The following is a 15,529-nucleotide window of genomic DNA, read 5'->3' as shown; positions in this document are numbered from 1 at the left end:
CACACTTAGCCATCAGAACATCAATTCTACTGCTTGAAATAATGTCTTTTTGCTGGGGCAGATGGCCATGTTTGGCTGTTAAGATGAGGCAAAGTCAGTCCACTTGATATACAGTACAGAAGCAAGTTCTGGATATATCCCTTTACGTTAAAGAGATCGAGCAGATCGCCATAATGAATGAGAAAGCCTACACAATCCAGAAATTACAGTACATGATCAGAATACCGGTCGGTAAAAGAAGGTCGCACTTAATCCAAATGTACGTTTAGGTTCAGGTCACGCTAAAACCTTGCTTCACCCCGACAAAAATGATAATAATATCAATGTTGTGCCTAATACAACATGCCACCCAAGTTTATGTTGACATTGCCATTTTACCTCTTTTTTTTCTTTGTTTCTTTGATTTTATTCTGCTCCCATATTGAAATTAAACATAAACTGTTAAGAATCACGGGCTGTTTGAATATCAGATATTCATGTTGCATTGTTGGTTATGGTTATGATTATTTGTGAATGGTGAAGGCGTGGTATAAAGCAATATGTGCTGCCATGGCTTGTTCTTGCGGCCAGGGACAATATTAGACATTTTAATTGGTTGATAAGACACATTCTATAACATGCTTTTAACAATACATGCAGGAGATGACACAGGCTCTTATGTTAAAAGGTTAAAATCGTCAAGTGGACGTTTCAAAGGTTGTCATTCTGCAGTAGCATTGTATTATATTTAATTGTTTGGACAAATTTAAGCACTTAATTTTGATGATAACACTAATTTATAGATTACTTTGAACTTCTAGCTGCCAAAAGATAACCAAAGCAACTTTTTATACCCACTGTACCTACTATAATTGTCACTCTGCTGTTGCATGCAGTACTGTATTGATGAGCCAGATGTTAAGTGCGGTCCAAATAAACCAAGATAGTCCCTCTCCACGAGCCTCTGAGAACAATGAGTGCACATAGTGTATAAAGTAATACTCAGCATTTCTACGCAGTTACATAACGCTACGCTATACTTGTGGTTTGTTTGACTTATTCTTGTTTGGGAAACCTCCATGTCCAGACAGATATCGCCTCAGGAAACTATGACAATAATGTATTGTTTAAAATTTGGTGTCACCTTAGGGATTTGTCCATAGACATCACTTGCTAAGGTTGGTTAACATCTTGTTTGCTCTGCACAAGAGACTTTTGTGAGAAAGAATTTATTACGTTTCTTTTACCCCCAGGTACAACAATAAACAAACCATCTGAAGCAGAAACATTTATAGACTTCCCTTTTCTGTTTAAACATTTGCTGTTTATTTGTCTTTGTATTGTTCAACAGTCCCACAGGACTGTTTGGGTTATAACACAGACATTCCTCACAGCATATAAAGTGCCAAAGTGAACACATTAGTCTCCGCCCCTTCCACGTTTGGATGGCATATTATTTACTGTGAAATAAGGACAGTGCTGCCTCTGACTCCATCACGTTATAGTAGCTATGCTTCATAAGTCAAGGTTCTTTGTGTATCCATGGCGACCGCACGCAAACTATTTCCATGGCAGTCACATATGCTTCTGGTTTGGTCATCAGTGCTCTGTGGTAAACCCCCGTTGCCATGGCGACCGTGGGTGTGGTAAAGTCTGAAGGGTGGTAGGCGGGGAGAAAAAAGTGCTGCGGAAGAGGGATCAAGAGGAGACAAAAGTGGAACATGTGCTGTGTGAACAATAAATGATTGTTGTAAACTCACTATTTTTCTACAAACAGGAAATGTTGCAGTTTAAAACAGTGCGGAGGAGTCCGAATCAAATTAGGAAACCAATGTTTTATTTTTATGTGGGCACTACTTGTACTATCAGGTTTTTCCATGGAACATGTTGGTTTTCCCTCCCGCATCTGTGTCCAAATCCAAGCTTTGATTTGATTGGCTCAAGACACAGCAAGGAATGGGCCTGGCATGAATCACGGCTCTGTGGCAACTGTGTAAATAATTGCATCAACGTGATAAAGTTGTATTCCATGTGGACTTGAAAAACGATTGCTGACATGCACGTCACTCTGATAGAACATTTTTAAAATAACTTATGTTACATGACACATTCTTGTTATATGCACTGCTTACTGACAATGTGCACGTATTCTAATGAGTGCCCTGTGAAGGGTTAAAAGTCACTTCCTCTTTGGTGGCTTTTGTTGTCCTGGTGACAGCAACAACACAGGCCCACTAGTCTCGTGCTTTCACTCAGTACATACTCTGTGGTAAAAGTGAGTCTAGCACTTGAAAACAACTGGGGGCAGTGGATCTAAATTAAAACTCAGCGAGCTAAAACCTATGGTCTGTACCTAAGCAGATGTACAAACTAAGACAGCGGTTCAACTTAAATTCATGGGCAGGGTACAGTACACTTCTACAAAAACACAGACGTAAGCAAAGTGTGCATGTGCATGAAATGTCAACTAAGTAAGCATAGAAAGCAAGGGGGGGGGGCAAACGTTTGTGCTCAAGGGGCGCATTTAAACCAAAGACAAGCAGATGGCCCAAGTCATTTGTAGATGGCATTTAAAACACTCATATCTATCCATCCACCCATTTTCTATACCGCTTGTCCCCACGGGGGTCGCGGGCTTGCTGGAGCCTATCACTCATATGTACAACATGTAAAATACTTTATTTTAATAATAATATTAATAATAATAATAATAAAAATAATAATATCAGTCACATTTAAATGTTATTATTTATAATTAACTATAATTATGATTATTTACTAAAATACATTAAAACATGGAAAATACTTTATTTTAATAATAATAATAAAACATCAGTCACATTTAAATTGTATTATTTATAATTAACTATTGTTATGATTATTTATTAAAGTACATTAAAATGTGTAAAAGAAAAAATACTTGAACATAAATAACACAAATAAATACATTTTTAGTAACCAATTTTAGTGGTAACAGCATGTCAACATTTGTTTCTCCCGCCCAGTTTTACTCCCGACTGAATGATCAAATTTGGGATTACGCTGCATGCTGTCATTACATCACTTGGAAGGGAAGGTCCGTTTTAATTCCTCCAAAGATATGTCACGCCTAAAATGATTCACTTGCCAGAAAGTGTCACTGTCGCAGAATTTCTACAGACATGTTGGAAAAAAGTGCAAAATTCTCAAGAATTGCAACTCTCCAGTACATGGTGGAGCTAGGTCTTATATTTAATCAATAAATTGTTGGATCCAAGATTTGTCTTGCGTGAAATCACTGTTGAATACAGAGAAATGGGCTGTGTCCATCTTAAAACTTGACACATCTTCCTGAAACCCAAAATCATCAATCATGACTATTATGTGTCATTCACTTCTGCGCAACAAGGGCCGTGAGTAGGTCAAATATTTTTTGTTTTATTTTGTACGCTATCACGTTTCATGTAAATCGAGACAGAGGACAGTAGACTAGACTTTAGATTGTTTCTTCTGCAACGTCAAAGACTGTCTGCACCTCTCCTGTGCTGGATTTAAATGGAATGAGTGGAGCCTCTTTCATTGGCCAGGAAGTATAAGTCAGTTACGTTCCATACCACAGCGGCGCAAATGCCCCTTTCTACCTGCGCTGTCTACGAAAATGCCTAAAGAACAAAAACTTCACTCATGTGCACTGTTAGACTACATTTTGCACAACACTTGCACCAGGCATGAAAAAGGGCCCTTGATGGTTCAATCAAGGCCAAAACTACTGTGATGGTCACCACCCAATGTTTTCCACTGTAATATTTATACAAAACTTTCCAAAGAGCCGTTTGTTTGAGAGGAAAGAGTAGTAAAAGAGTTCCATGCCATCCAAGGGAGGGTCCATGCAACTTTAATGGTGTTCAATGTTCAAACACGCAACACAATGGGGCCTTAAAACACAAAGGCTTGTTATGTGCATGGTGATTACAGTGTATCCTGACAGGAAGGCCTGCCGGATAAACTGATGTTATTGTTAACTTGATAAAAAAATCCAATCAGGTTATGAAAAAGAAATTGTAAATGCACCTAGTTAACCCAAATGTGTTCATTGGCACTTGAAGCAAAAGCACAAACATTTTGTTTCTCAGAGCCTGTTCCCATGAGGGGAAAAATATAATGCAATTATTTGAAAACATATATATTTAATTTAACAGTTTTAAATTTTGTTCAGGGTGGGTCGGTGGGGCACTGTCCGCCTCATAGTTCGGAGGGTGTGGGTTCGATTCCACGTCCGGCCCTCCCTGTGTGGAGTTTGCACGTTCTCCCCGTGCCTATGTGCACTCCAGTTTCCTCCCGCATCCCAAAAACATGCATGGTAGACTGATTGAGCACTCCAAATTGTCCCTAGGAGCGAGTGCGGATGGTTGTTCGTCTCTGTGTCCCCTGCGATTGGCTGGCAACCGGTTCAGGGTGACCCCCGCCTACTGCCCGATGACCACTGAGATAGGCTCCAGCACGCCCGCGACCGCCGTGGGGACAAGCGGAACAGAAAATGGATGGATAGATGAATTATGTTTATATTTTTCTTTTTGGTACATAGTATCTAGATAAACTTGAACACAGGCAGACACCTTTTGTTGTTCCAGACGAATTGGGGCCAATTGGAGGAATGACCCAACAGATACAGAAGATAGAAATGCAGACAAAAACATCTTGGTGTGTTCAAACCGACTTTGTAATGCACGTTATTGTCTCATTTAAGGCTGGACAGTCTTGTCCAGCGTGACCTGCAGTGCATCGCGCTGTCCTTAAACGCTTGGTGTTCAACGCGTTTTCCACTTCTTTCTTTTTTTTCCAAATGTGTTGCGAAAGCCCATGTCACAAGGAGTCAACACATTTGTGTGGTGATTCGCAGCACACATACTCCTTCACCGGTCCGTGTGTGTATTTTGATGTTAAGACTGAGAGAGGGTCACACCCATCAACACACATCTATGTCATCGCCACAGACACTCACACACAACGGAACTTGCGACAAAGACTTGGGATGTTTATTGAGAGAGTAAAGGTCAGACTTGTCTCTTTGTAGCCACCCATGTTTCGTGTGGTACATTGCAGACTGTTGCTTGACCTCAGTCACAAGAAATATCAGCCCCCAGCTCGTGATTAGACAGATGATACACAATCATGCAGACTAATGTGTTGGTGTTGCAATGAGCAACAGTGGCAACTTTAAACATGTGCCATTGATTTTAGTATCAAATTTACCAATGGCCATTAATCTGGTATTTGTAATAGTACCCTGTGCGCATTTCATTGGAGCTGCTCAGGTTAAGCAGTTTGTTCAGTCAGGCTGCAATTTGTTTGGATTAGAAAACATTTTTTTCCATAAGGCAGTACGGTAACAGTGGTTAGCACGTCTCCTTCACATTCAAGAGGTCATGGAATCCCGTCTGCACTCAGTCCCATCCTTTTGTGCGTTTTTGTCGGGTTACTCCAACTTCATCCCACCTTTCAAAACATGCTTGTTAGGTTAATTGAATTCATAATGTGATGCTCCTTACACATTTTTTTTGGGGGGGGGGAGTTGAATGACTTCAACTTCAGATTTCATTCTCTTATTTAATCTTAGTACATTTAACAAATATTGCTGCACAAAATCTGAATAGAACGTTGTCACAACAATGCAACAAAACTCTGAGCCACTATTGAGTGGCTATTTGTACCCTATTAGTTGCAATATGCACTGCATATTGCATGATGTGAATTTTACAGAAAATACTAAAACACATTTCCACATTACAAAAAAGGTGACATGTTTTGAAAAATATTAGTTTTGCAAAGTAAATGATGATTTAGAACATTAGAGATCAAACATAATCCATTAAAAATGCTGGTTGATCTTGAATTAATTTGTATTTCAAAACAATGTTTTCTATTACGGGGAAAAAAATGAAAATAACCAGATCCTGGTTTGTATTGTTGCCACCTTACCAAGTTTAGTAACACGTTTATTCACTATAATTTTGTAACATTGATTTTTTTTTTTTTAAAGTTTAGACATTCTCCTTCCTATTGTCACTTTTTGTACAAAATCCTGATGAATTTCCTTGGAAAAATATTTTAATTGATTTTTAAAATTCCAATCCTCCACTCAGCAAAAGGAGGCCTGATAAGACTTATCGCGTCCTGCTTGTGTAATGTAGCTTGTTGCTTCATTCAAGAGCAGAGAGCAAACCTGACACAATGTGGCTAAAAATACACACTAAAACATGGACCAGCATTTTACGCGAAATATAGGAGTCCACGTTTTAGACCACGTTGTGACTCATGAGTGCTTGTCAATTTTGTGAAATTCTTCCGAGCACTGCAAAACAAAAGTTCCTGTTTCTGTTGATTTCAACTAACCACCCGCATGATTCAAAACCAGGTGATTACTTGCGTTCACAATAGTCACAGCTAGCAGCTCTTCCATTGATCTGTGATATCTCCGTCCCAGTCACATTCACAACATGGTATCAGTGTTGCCAAATGTTCTTTTTGGGCATTGGTTCAGATGCCTCTTGGCTTTCTCAGCCTCGTGTCAAATGCCTCTGCTCTTACTGGCCTCCGCTGTGGTTCAAGGAGGACGGGAGTTTTATTTTTGTACATTTCCATGACGATGATGCCGGACGAGTGCCAATGGCGGGAAAAAAGACCGATAGAAAAAGAAAAAAAAGAGGAGAGGAGAGGGGTGATGGCGTTGAGGCTTGGACTGGTTCATGTAAGACATGACTCATCATGACGGGGGACTGGGGGAGGGAGGAGAAGAACGCAGGGCGGGTCTTGGTGGATCACAGCCCAATGTGGAAATAAGTGAAGTTACATTGCTGGTAGTTATGAGTGATATACTGCAAGCATGCAAGAATTATAGCTAATAAAAAAATTATGTAATGGTGTTAAAATGCCCCACATCACAATGAGAACTATTTAATGTCAACTGGCCAAATAAGGTAACCATATCGTATGATGCAGTACAGTTTATGGCAGATAGATTGATAGATTAGTGTTTCTGGAAAGAAACAAATTTTCATTTGGTAATTTATCATTTCCCATGAGAGAGCTCACATTGTCATATAAAAAGGTGAATTCAATTTTTGACTTCTCAATGGTAAAATGTTAGTTATCACTGAACGAGTCCAAATTAAAGAACTTTATGATGCAAAACTGATTTTTCATTTTTACGCTGTATATTTTTTAAGGCACCATCGGCCTGAGTTCAATCTATGTATATTTGTTTTTATCATGAAGAGACCTTTTTTTAAATGCTAGAACCTAATGCTGTGGCCATTGAACAAAGGATTAGTACTACTATCTCTAAATTATAGTTAGATAAGGAATTGTAATGCAGATGCATGACTAGCGACAAATACAAGCTGTTGGCTATTGTCTTTAGATTCATGGTAAATTTCATGATGTTGTCCTTCATGCTCCATGTCCATAAGGTAATGAAGACCAGTTGGTTCACTGTGCTACTCACCTGGTGTGGATTTGCTCAGTGTACTATTGAGAACTTGACCGTAATAAGCAAAGAATTTTGAGCTCTAAAGCTTCCAAAACTGCTAACACCACTGCAAAATATCAATTCGCAGGATACCTCAGAGGTGATGGATGTTATTTGACGAGAAGTGGAGGGCACAGACTTCGCCAAAGCCAACAGGTCCACTCTTAGGTCAACGTTTATCAGAATCCACTCTAAATCTTTTACATCAATAGACAGCAAATATGCCTGCATTCTTATGAGAAAGGTCATTGCTATGAGAATGTAAAAACATGCTCCATCATTGTGAGATTCTTTATGAGGAACAAGCTAAAAGCAACAGTTTGAATGTGAAGATCATTTTCTCATTAACTTTGTCAGCATATTGATTTTTGTTTGTAGCCAAGACTTTTCTTTTTTTCAAAGAAGAGCGGCACAGGACAGTCAAAGACACATCACGCGCAATCTTCAGAGTGGTGAATTTAGCATAGAATTTTAGTATTTACAAATATGAACAATTCCAGGAGAACGAGAATGTTAGTCCCGATTCCACTTGACTCTTGATTATTGATGCCCAACCTGTCAATCTGCAATCATTTTAAAGCTGGTGATTTTATGAAAAAACAATTTTATTTCCAGCGCCATAGCGTGAGAGCCGAAATGAGTGAAACTCACACTCATGAGTGTTGCCACCTCTGCTGCTAACCGTGGTTAACCTCAGTTTACTGTCCTAGTTAAGAAATGTAAAAATGTTTCTTAAAACATTGCCTGTACAGTTACATATTGTGATTGTTTAATGGAAACCAGTTAATTGGAAAACGTCAGAAATCAACCACTACCTTGCCTGACCTTTAAGATTTTGCTCTATATATAATAATTGGTGTCAAAACATTCAAAAATATTATTTTATTCATAGTGTAAAATGATGATAAAGAATGATAACAATTTATTGTATTTTAGAATTTCTATAAGGTTATATCCAAAAGACAATCTGTTGGTTAAAAATAGGTGATTTTGGTAATAATAATAATGATGATGTGTTTCTCGGATTTATGAAGTTTAATAGGATAATGTTAATTTGCAGGTGTTTATAACCCTGTCAAGCTTACATATCAGATAAATATAAAGATGCTACAACACAGACAGAAAACTGGCTTAGTGTACTTCTGTTAAAATGATACAAGAGATCAAACTTAATGTGAAGAAACATACCCTTCCTTTTTGTATTTTTAAATAGCTGAGATATGAATTGGTAATAAATATGACAGCTATTATTCATTTTAGGAAGTCAACGACAAAGTGAATACCTGGGAGCTCCAACTGAAAAACCTGTCTTGCGGTCTACCTTGACATGTAAAACATGACAGAGTTCCTGCTGTCATATTGAAATGCATGTTAATTTGCGAAGTGTAATGGTAGTCATATTGATGCTACCAAGTGTATGAACAGGCTAAAGCTTGAGTCCTGAAACTCCACTCTGTTGGGTGCTCTGTATTAACTTTTGTGTCATTCATAAAACCAAAGCATCACCCATGCAGCTGCACGGTGCACAGGTCTACGCATTTGGGAAGCTTTACTGATACTGGAACAGTTTAGACTGCGCAAAACACAGATGACAGTAGAAACAAAGCAAAACATCAAAACCCCCGACTATTTGCTCCCAAAGGGATTTCTCGAACAACATGGAGGCCTGCAGGAAGGTCAGGTAATGGTTTTCAGTGGCTGACAATATGTCATACGAGTGTAATATTACAGTCCTGCCTCCAGGCCCTTGCCCAGACTTGCAGCCAATGGCAGTCCACCCCAGTCCCCTCCCACAGCAACAGGCGCTTTAAAACTCCTCGCGAGTCTCATCTCTTTCTATCCACTCTGGTCTCTCTTCCCTCCGCTGGATTGCCTGCCTCAACAACTTTCATCCAAAAAGCAAAGAAACTCAAGCTCACAATGGCAGCCAGTTACAAGAGCACTTCGTACAGCGTGAGGAGCTCCTCTGCCCCGAGGAACTTCAGCAGCCACTCCTACACCGGAGCAGGAGGGCTGACCGCCCGCAAGAGCTACAGCGTCAGGAGTTCCTACGGGGGTAGTACCAGGGGCTATGGAGGGCCAGGCATCATCAGCAGCACCAGCAACTACGGCCTCGGCTCCGCCATGGGTGGATCGGGCTTGGCTTTTGGGGGTGGCATGGGACTGGGTCAGGCCCAAATCTCTGCTGTGACTGTCAACAAGAGTCTGCTGACCCCGCTCAACTTGTCCATTGACCCCACCATCCAGGCTGTCCGCACCCAGGAGAAAGAGCAAATCAAGACCCTCAACAATCGCTTTGCCTCTTTCATTGACAAGGTAAGCAGAAAAGTTGTAAAAGAGTTCAAACAGAGTAGCGCACACTCATGTAAACCTTCTGTCTGCACGTGCATTAATTTAACAGAGTGATCCACTCATAGAAACAGGCTCCCTAACACAAAAGACCGCAAGGCAGCTAGCAAAGGGCGTGTCAGGCAGCAGCAGCACAAGTTACCTTGGGATTGGTTTCCTCCCTTTAGCTGGGGTGGGGCCCTTTCTTACTTCCCACTAGCCCTCCACCACTGGACTTTAGAACGGAGAGTGGAAACACCCCCCCCTCCCCTACCCTCCACACACACACCATTTTATCTACAGAATGCATGTAACTCTAAGAACCGTGTGCCCTCTTAAAGCCACAGCAGTGGGTTAATATTTAAAAAGCCCTGCTGGTTTCATGTTCTGATCAACAGCAGCTGTGAAGCTGCATAATGCAACAAAAAAACTTTATTAGTCAGTCAAAAAAGTTAAATTGAAGGCCTAAAACTCTCATGTCTACAAATTAGATTACCGTATGGACCCTAATCCCAACCAGTTCGGGCACACCTTTAGTTTAGTTAAATATTTACTCATCGCTCTCTCTCTCTCTCTCTCTCTCTCTCTCTCTCTCTCTCTCTCTCTCTCTCTCTCTCTCTCTCTCTCTCTCTCTCTCTCTCTCTCTCTAACTACAGATGAAATTTTGCTCAAACCCACCATCCGTTGCCTCTCCTTTCATTTGCCTGCAAAAGGCTTCATTTACAAAACAAGGAAGGCACAGGGGTGATAGGTTAGCTCACTGTGTTCCTCCATCACCATATTTTTCCAGCCAGATTAACATCACCCCAATCCCCACTCTTCCCCCCTCCCCTCATCCCCTGTCGGGATGCATGCACTACGTCAGGCCTTCCTCTCTAAAAAGGCAACCTGCAAAGCTCCCAAGACAGATAAGATCAACAAAGACTATAGAAGGGGAACAGGAGGCATGGCGAGTTTGATGGATGTTAAAAGGTGACAGGAGTATTCATAATATTAGTGGTATCTGTAAAAATATTCGATTCAAACCTGAGTCCCATTTTTAGTCATAGAAAAAAAAGACATTGAAAGCAGTTGTCATTATTTCGGACTGTAAACTTTTTTAAGGCTACTCAATCAAATTTTTCGAACATATATATTTTAAGCCTGTCTCACCCATAAAAATAAATAGAGAAGAAAGAAGAAACAAAACAGTATGTGTGTCGAGACAAACAAACAGTGCAGCACAATGCACATTGTCATTAATTATTAGCTCATGTTGCTTCATTCATCATGTCTTGGGCCCCCCGCCCCACCACCACCTCTCCCTCAGGTGCGCTTCCTGGAGCAGCAGAACAAAATGCTGGAGACCAAGTGGAACCTGCTGCAGGGCCAGACCACCACGCGCTCCAACATTGACGCCATGTTTGAGGCCTACATCACCAATCTGCGCAGACAGCTTGACAGCCTGGGCAACGACAAGATGAAGCTGGAGGCTGACCTGCACAACATGCAGGGCCTGGTAGAGGACTTCAAGAACAAGTGAGTGCCTCATTTCTACATGGCTGTATATTGCACAGCCGCAGCGTGCAGGCCTGTACATTTCTCCAATGCCAACACAATGTGTTGCTGGTATTCATTTGTTTCCACAAACCAGACTAATTCAGCGGACTTCTCTAGGAGCTGGTGGGATAGATTACTTGCACCTCCTAGTGTTATACTTGTGTATAACTCGTGAACCACGTGGCATACTAAGCTCTCCTTTTGTCTGGCAGGTATGAAGATGAGATCAACAAGCGTACAGAGTGTGAGAACGACTTCGTCCTCATCAAGAAGGTCCGTTTGATTCAATTCCTTTACATTTTTTGTATCACACAGCAACAAAAGTTGACTTGAGGCACTTTTCAAATGACTATAATGGAGCCAATGTTGTCAACTGAAAATACTATATTTTTCCTTGTCATACATTTCAAATAAGTGTATAAAAAAACATTAAAAAAAATAATGTTGCATTTAATTATATGCAGGACTAGTATGGTAATTGTGTAAAAATATGCAACATTCATTGTCTTTCATTTAATTCCACTGTTAGTCTTTTTATTTGGTCATGAAATCCCTCCCTGCAATTCTCCCATAACAATGGATTGTTTGAAATGTTGCTTCAGTGTCCAAACTGAATACAGTCTTGTATTTTCTGTAGGATGTTGATGAGGCCTACATGAATAAGGTTGAGCTGGAGGCCAAGCTGGAAAGTCTGACAGACGAGATCAACTTCCTCAGGTCCATCTATGAGGAGGTATGGATACAAAAAGAGTGCTGCATCTTTATGCGCTTGCCATTTGCTGATATTTCTACTTACTGCATTGCTTTTCTTACATCTGCAGCGTTAGATGCCATTCCTCAGGATGGTACCGCTAAACATTTATTTTTGTTGTTGTCCTTATCTAGGAGCTGCGTGAGCTCCAGAGCCAGATCAAGGACACATCAGTCATTGTGGAGATGGACAACAGCCGTAACCTGGACATGGACTCCATCGTAGCAGAGGTGAAGGCTCAGTACGAGGACATCGCCAACCGCACCCGGGCTGAGGCAGAGACATGGTACAAGACCAAGGTAAAAATTTACGTTTTGGCCGTTTTCATCACATTTCATTAGTATGTGAATTAACATAGGGTGTGTTTGGTCAACAACACTCATCCAGAGCCACCCTTGTTTTTGTCCCTTTAGTTTGAGGAGATGCAGACATCCGCCAGCAGATATGGAGATGACCTGAGGGCTACCAGGACAGAGATTGCCGACCTCAATCGCATGATCCAGAGGCTGACATCCGAGATTGATGGCGTTAAAGGACAGGTATGGATGAATCTTTTGCAAATAAACCAAGTGATCAGAAGTATATTCAACGTCATTGTTCTGACCCTCCCCCAGCGTGCCAATCTGGAGGCTCAGATTGCCGAGGCCGAGGAGCGCGGCGAGCTGGCTATTAAGGATGCCAAGTCCCGCATCCAAGACTTGGAGGATGCCCTGCAGAGAGCCAAGCAGGACATGGCCCGGCAGATCCGCGAGTACCAGGACCTGATGAACGTCAAGTTGGCTCTGGACATCGAGATCGCCACCTACAGGAAGCTGCTGGAGGGCGAGGAGGACAGACTGGCAAATGGCATCAAGTCCATCAGCATCTCCAAACAGACCAGTAAGTGTTGCTTGATAGGGAAACAAATTGGTGAATCCTATGCTCAGTGGGGTTATGCAATATTTGCGTATTTTGCATAATTTGGTATTTACAGTACTGTGTGTAATTCCATGGCTACTTACTGAGACAGCATTCACAGGGCAGACTCAAACAAACATGCCCGAAGTTCAGACATACAATCAGATATATGTATCAGTCATACAGAATAGATTCTCTGGTTAAAATTAGTAGTTGAAGTAAAATTTTCTTTAAAGTTTAAGTGGTTTATTTACACCCTTTCAGCAGAAAACTGAATTGTTGTTTTGCTAGTCAATCTTGCCTGTATTTGTTTTCTAACTACAAATTTGAGGACAGAAAGTTGCCACCGGCCCTGTGTGGCACATTTGAAATCTGATTGGAAACACTTCTACACACATATCCTGGAAGCAGCGTAGCCAAGAGAAAGGCTGCAAAATTAAGAGGGTAGACATTTGGGAATAAACTAATAGCATACCAGGTTGTAAATGTAGCGCAAAACCTCTGATAATGTTTCGGACAGCAAACAGGCCTTTCAACCCTCTGACTGTATGTTTCTACAGCAAACCCACTCAGCTGCATAGACACGAGACAGAACGTCTACTCAAGCGGTTACAGCAGCGGCTATAGCAGTGCCGGCGGCTACGGCAGTGGCGGCTACGGCAGCGGCGGCTACGGCAGCGGCAGCTACGGCAGCGGCAGCGGCAGCTACGGCAGCGGCAGCTACGGCAGCACCAACTTCAGCGGCGGCAGCGGCGTCAACACCCAAACCAAGAAGAACATGGTGATCAAGATGATCGAGACCAGGGATGGCAAAGTGGTGTCTGAGTCCTCCGAGGTCATTGAGGATTGAGCTAGTGTGGTTTTAACGCAACTCAGAGTGCTTTGAGCTCCCTTCTCTGGTAGTTTTTACACTTACATTTCAACTCCCACCTAACTTTTTGTAATTAACTGACGCTTGCCAGTCACTCTACCATAGAGCCTTAAAAAAAACAAGCAATAAAGTATCCTTTCGCTACCAATTACCTGAAAGGGACCAAAGAATCTATTTCGTATGTGTCATACTTGAGTGTTGTCTCGGAAAGTGATGTTAAAGTGAAGGTAAATCTGAAATTTGAATATACACAACAGCTACTCCACTCACTGAGGACTGCTCACCCTCTGGTGAACGGTGGAGCTGTCGAAGGAATGTGAACGTGCTGAAGTGTCCATGATCTAACTAATGTCTAAAAAAACAATTGCTACTGTAGGTAGTGCATGTCTTCCCCATGCGTGTCCTGTAACCGTTTGACCTCCCAGGAGAGTGCCCACATAATAATGTAGTCCTAACTCCTGAGGTGCTGTTTTTGCTACCACACCAAATAAAAAAAATCTCAACATGTTGTGTTGGTTTCCATTTCAACTACTCACAGATTGCTCCATCCATCCATCCATCCATCCATCCATCCATCCATCCATCCATCCATCCATCCATCCATCCATCCATCCATCCATCCATCCATCCATCCATCCATCCGAGATGTAATAGCCAACCCTGTGGAGGTTGTCAGGCTGGTCCACTGTTCCACAGCCGAGACGAAAACCAGATTGAATCTCAATCTAAGAGTCTGCCTCCAGACAGATCCTCTTCTCCAAAAGGGGGACCATCACCCCGGTCTGCCAATATAGAGGCACCCATTGTCCCACTGAATTTTTTTTTAACCAACTTGGTGACTTAAACCTCAGATAGGATTGCCCACCTTGCTAGACTCCCCAGACTCTGCTTCCTCAAAGGAATTGGTGGAATTGATGAGGTCTCTGAAGTATTCTCCCCACCGATTCACAAAGTCCCAAGTTGAGGTTAGCAGCGCCCCATCTCGTCTACACTGGTGCACTGAGAGACCAGTGCCATAATCCACAAGTGGATACTATCTTCTTGGCTTTCTTGCATTGCATTACTTTGCACACGACAATTTCATGGTTGTACTCCAGTGAGTTATTCTACCATGTAGACCACATGACTCTCGTGCGTTGAATTTAAAGGGAATAAGGGGAGGTTTTTCAGACTCACTCTCTGAAAGTGTTTGCCAAAACAAGTGGTACCACTGTGTGTATAGAAGGCAAGTGTACAATCCGTAATCAAGGGCTGTTGTTGAAAAGAAAAAAAAGCCTCCAGTTCAAGCCTGACAAATATACAACATGTTTATGTCAAAATAGCAAAGTTGAGCTTTTAGGCTCCAAATACTAAAAGGAAAATCTGCACAGTCCAAAACACTGCTTTAGTTTACAGGTTACAGCGCCACTCTTGGCATTTACAAGAGGATTCTTACGAAGAGGCCGGAGTGGCTGCTGAGGAACCACCTTATGGCTGTACATTTATCTTTCTTTGGCTTTGTTGCTTTTTTTCTTTAGCGTAGCCTCTATAAAGGAAACTCAAAGCAGTCGGTGCGATAAAGATACAAAGTCCACGTTGTGTTTGCCAAACTGTAGTAAAAGCCATCAGTCCATAATGACTGATTCCACCATGAGAGAAATTCTTACAAAACACGTTG

General features: G+C 41.6%; 1 protein-coding gene and 1 long non-coding RNA gene across 2 annotated transcripts in view; one reads left to right on the top strand and one right to left on the bottom strand.

Annotated features, from left to right (window-relative positions):
• LOC119119787 overlaps positions 1 to 10,070 on the bottom strand; it is a 31,539-nt gene extending 21,469 nt beyond the window's left edge. Inside the window, exon 1 of the long non-coding RNA XR_005097398.1 lies at positions 9,978 to 10,070. This is a non-coding gene — a long non-coding RNA (uncharacterized LOC119119787). The remainder of the gene's footprint in view (positions 1 to 9,977) is intronic.
• On the top strand, positions 9,314 to 14,375 carry LOC119119785 (keratin, type II cytoskeletal 8-like). The gene is made up of 8 exons (XM_037246383.1): positions 9,314 to 9,802; positions 11,124 to 11,332; positions 11,566 to 11,626; positions 11,991 to 12,086; positions 12,239 to 12,403; positions 12,518 to 12,643; positions 12,719 to 12,983; positions 13,562 to 14,375. Exons 1-8 carry the CDS (start codon positions 9,407 to 9,409, stop codon positions 13,849 to 13,851), a joined length of 1,608 nt encoding a protein of 535 aa, XP_037102278.1. The 5' UTR covers positions 9,314 to 9,406; the 3' UTR covers positions 13,852 to 14,375.
• The last annotated feature ends 1,154 nt before the right edge of the window (positions 14,376 to 15,529 follow it).

This window comes from Syngnathus acus, chromosome 2, assembly GCF_901709675.1.
Source record: "Syngnathus acus chromosome 2, fSynAcu1.2, whole genome shotgun sequence".
NCBI lineage: Eukaryota > Metazoa > Chordata > Actinopteri > Syngnathiformes > Syngnathidae > Syngnathus > Syngnathus acus.
The sequence above is the reverse complement of the archived record's forward strand: the minus strand, read 5'-3'. Positions and strand labels throughout refer to the sequence as shown.

What these genes read in the sequence shown, in the direction of transcription:
- LOC119119785 (XM_037246383.1), top strand. Translation starts at nt 9,407, where the DNA reads ATGGCAGCCAGTTACAAGAGCACTTCGTACAGCGTGAGGAGCTCCTCT. An exon ending in AGACATGGTACAAGACCAAG is followed by an intron (nt 12,404 to 12,517) that starts GTAAAAATTTAC and finishes TTGTCCCTTTAG; the next exon opens with TTTGAGGAGATGCAGACATC. An exon ending in TTGATGGCGTTAAAGGACAG is followed by an intron (nt 12,644 to 12,718) that starts GTATGGATGAAT and finishes ACCCTCCCCCAG; the next exon opens with CGTGCCAATCTGGAGGCTCA.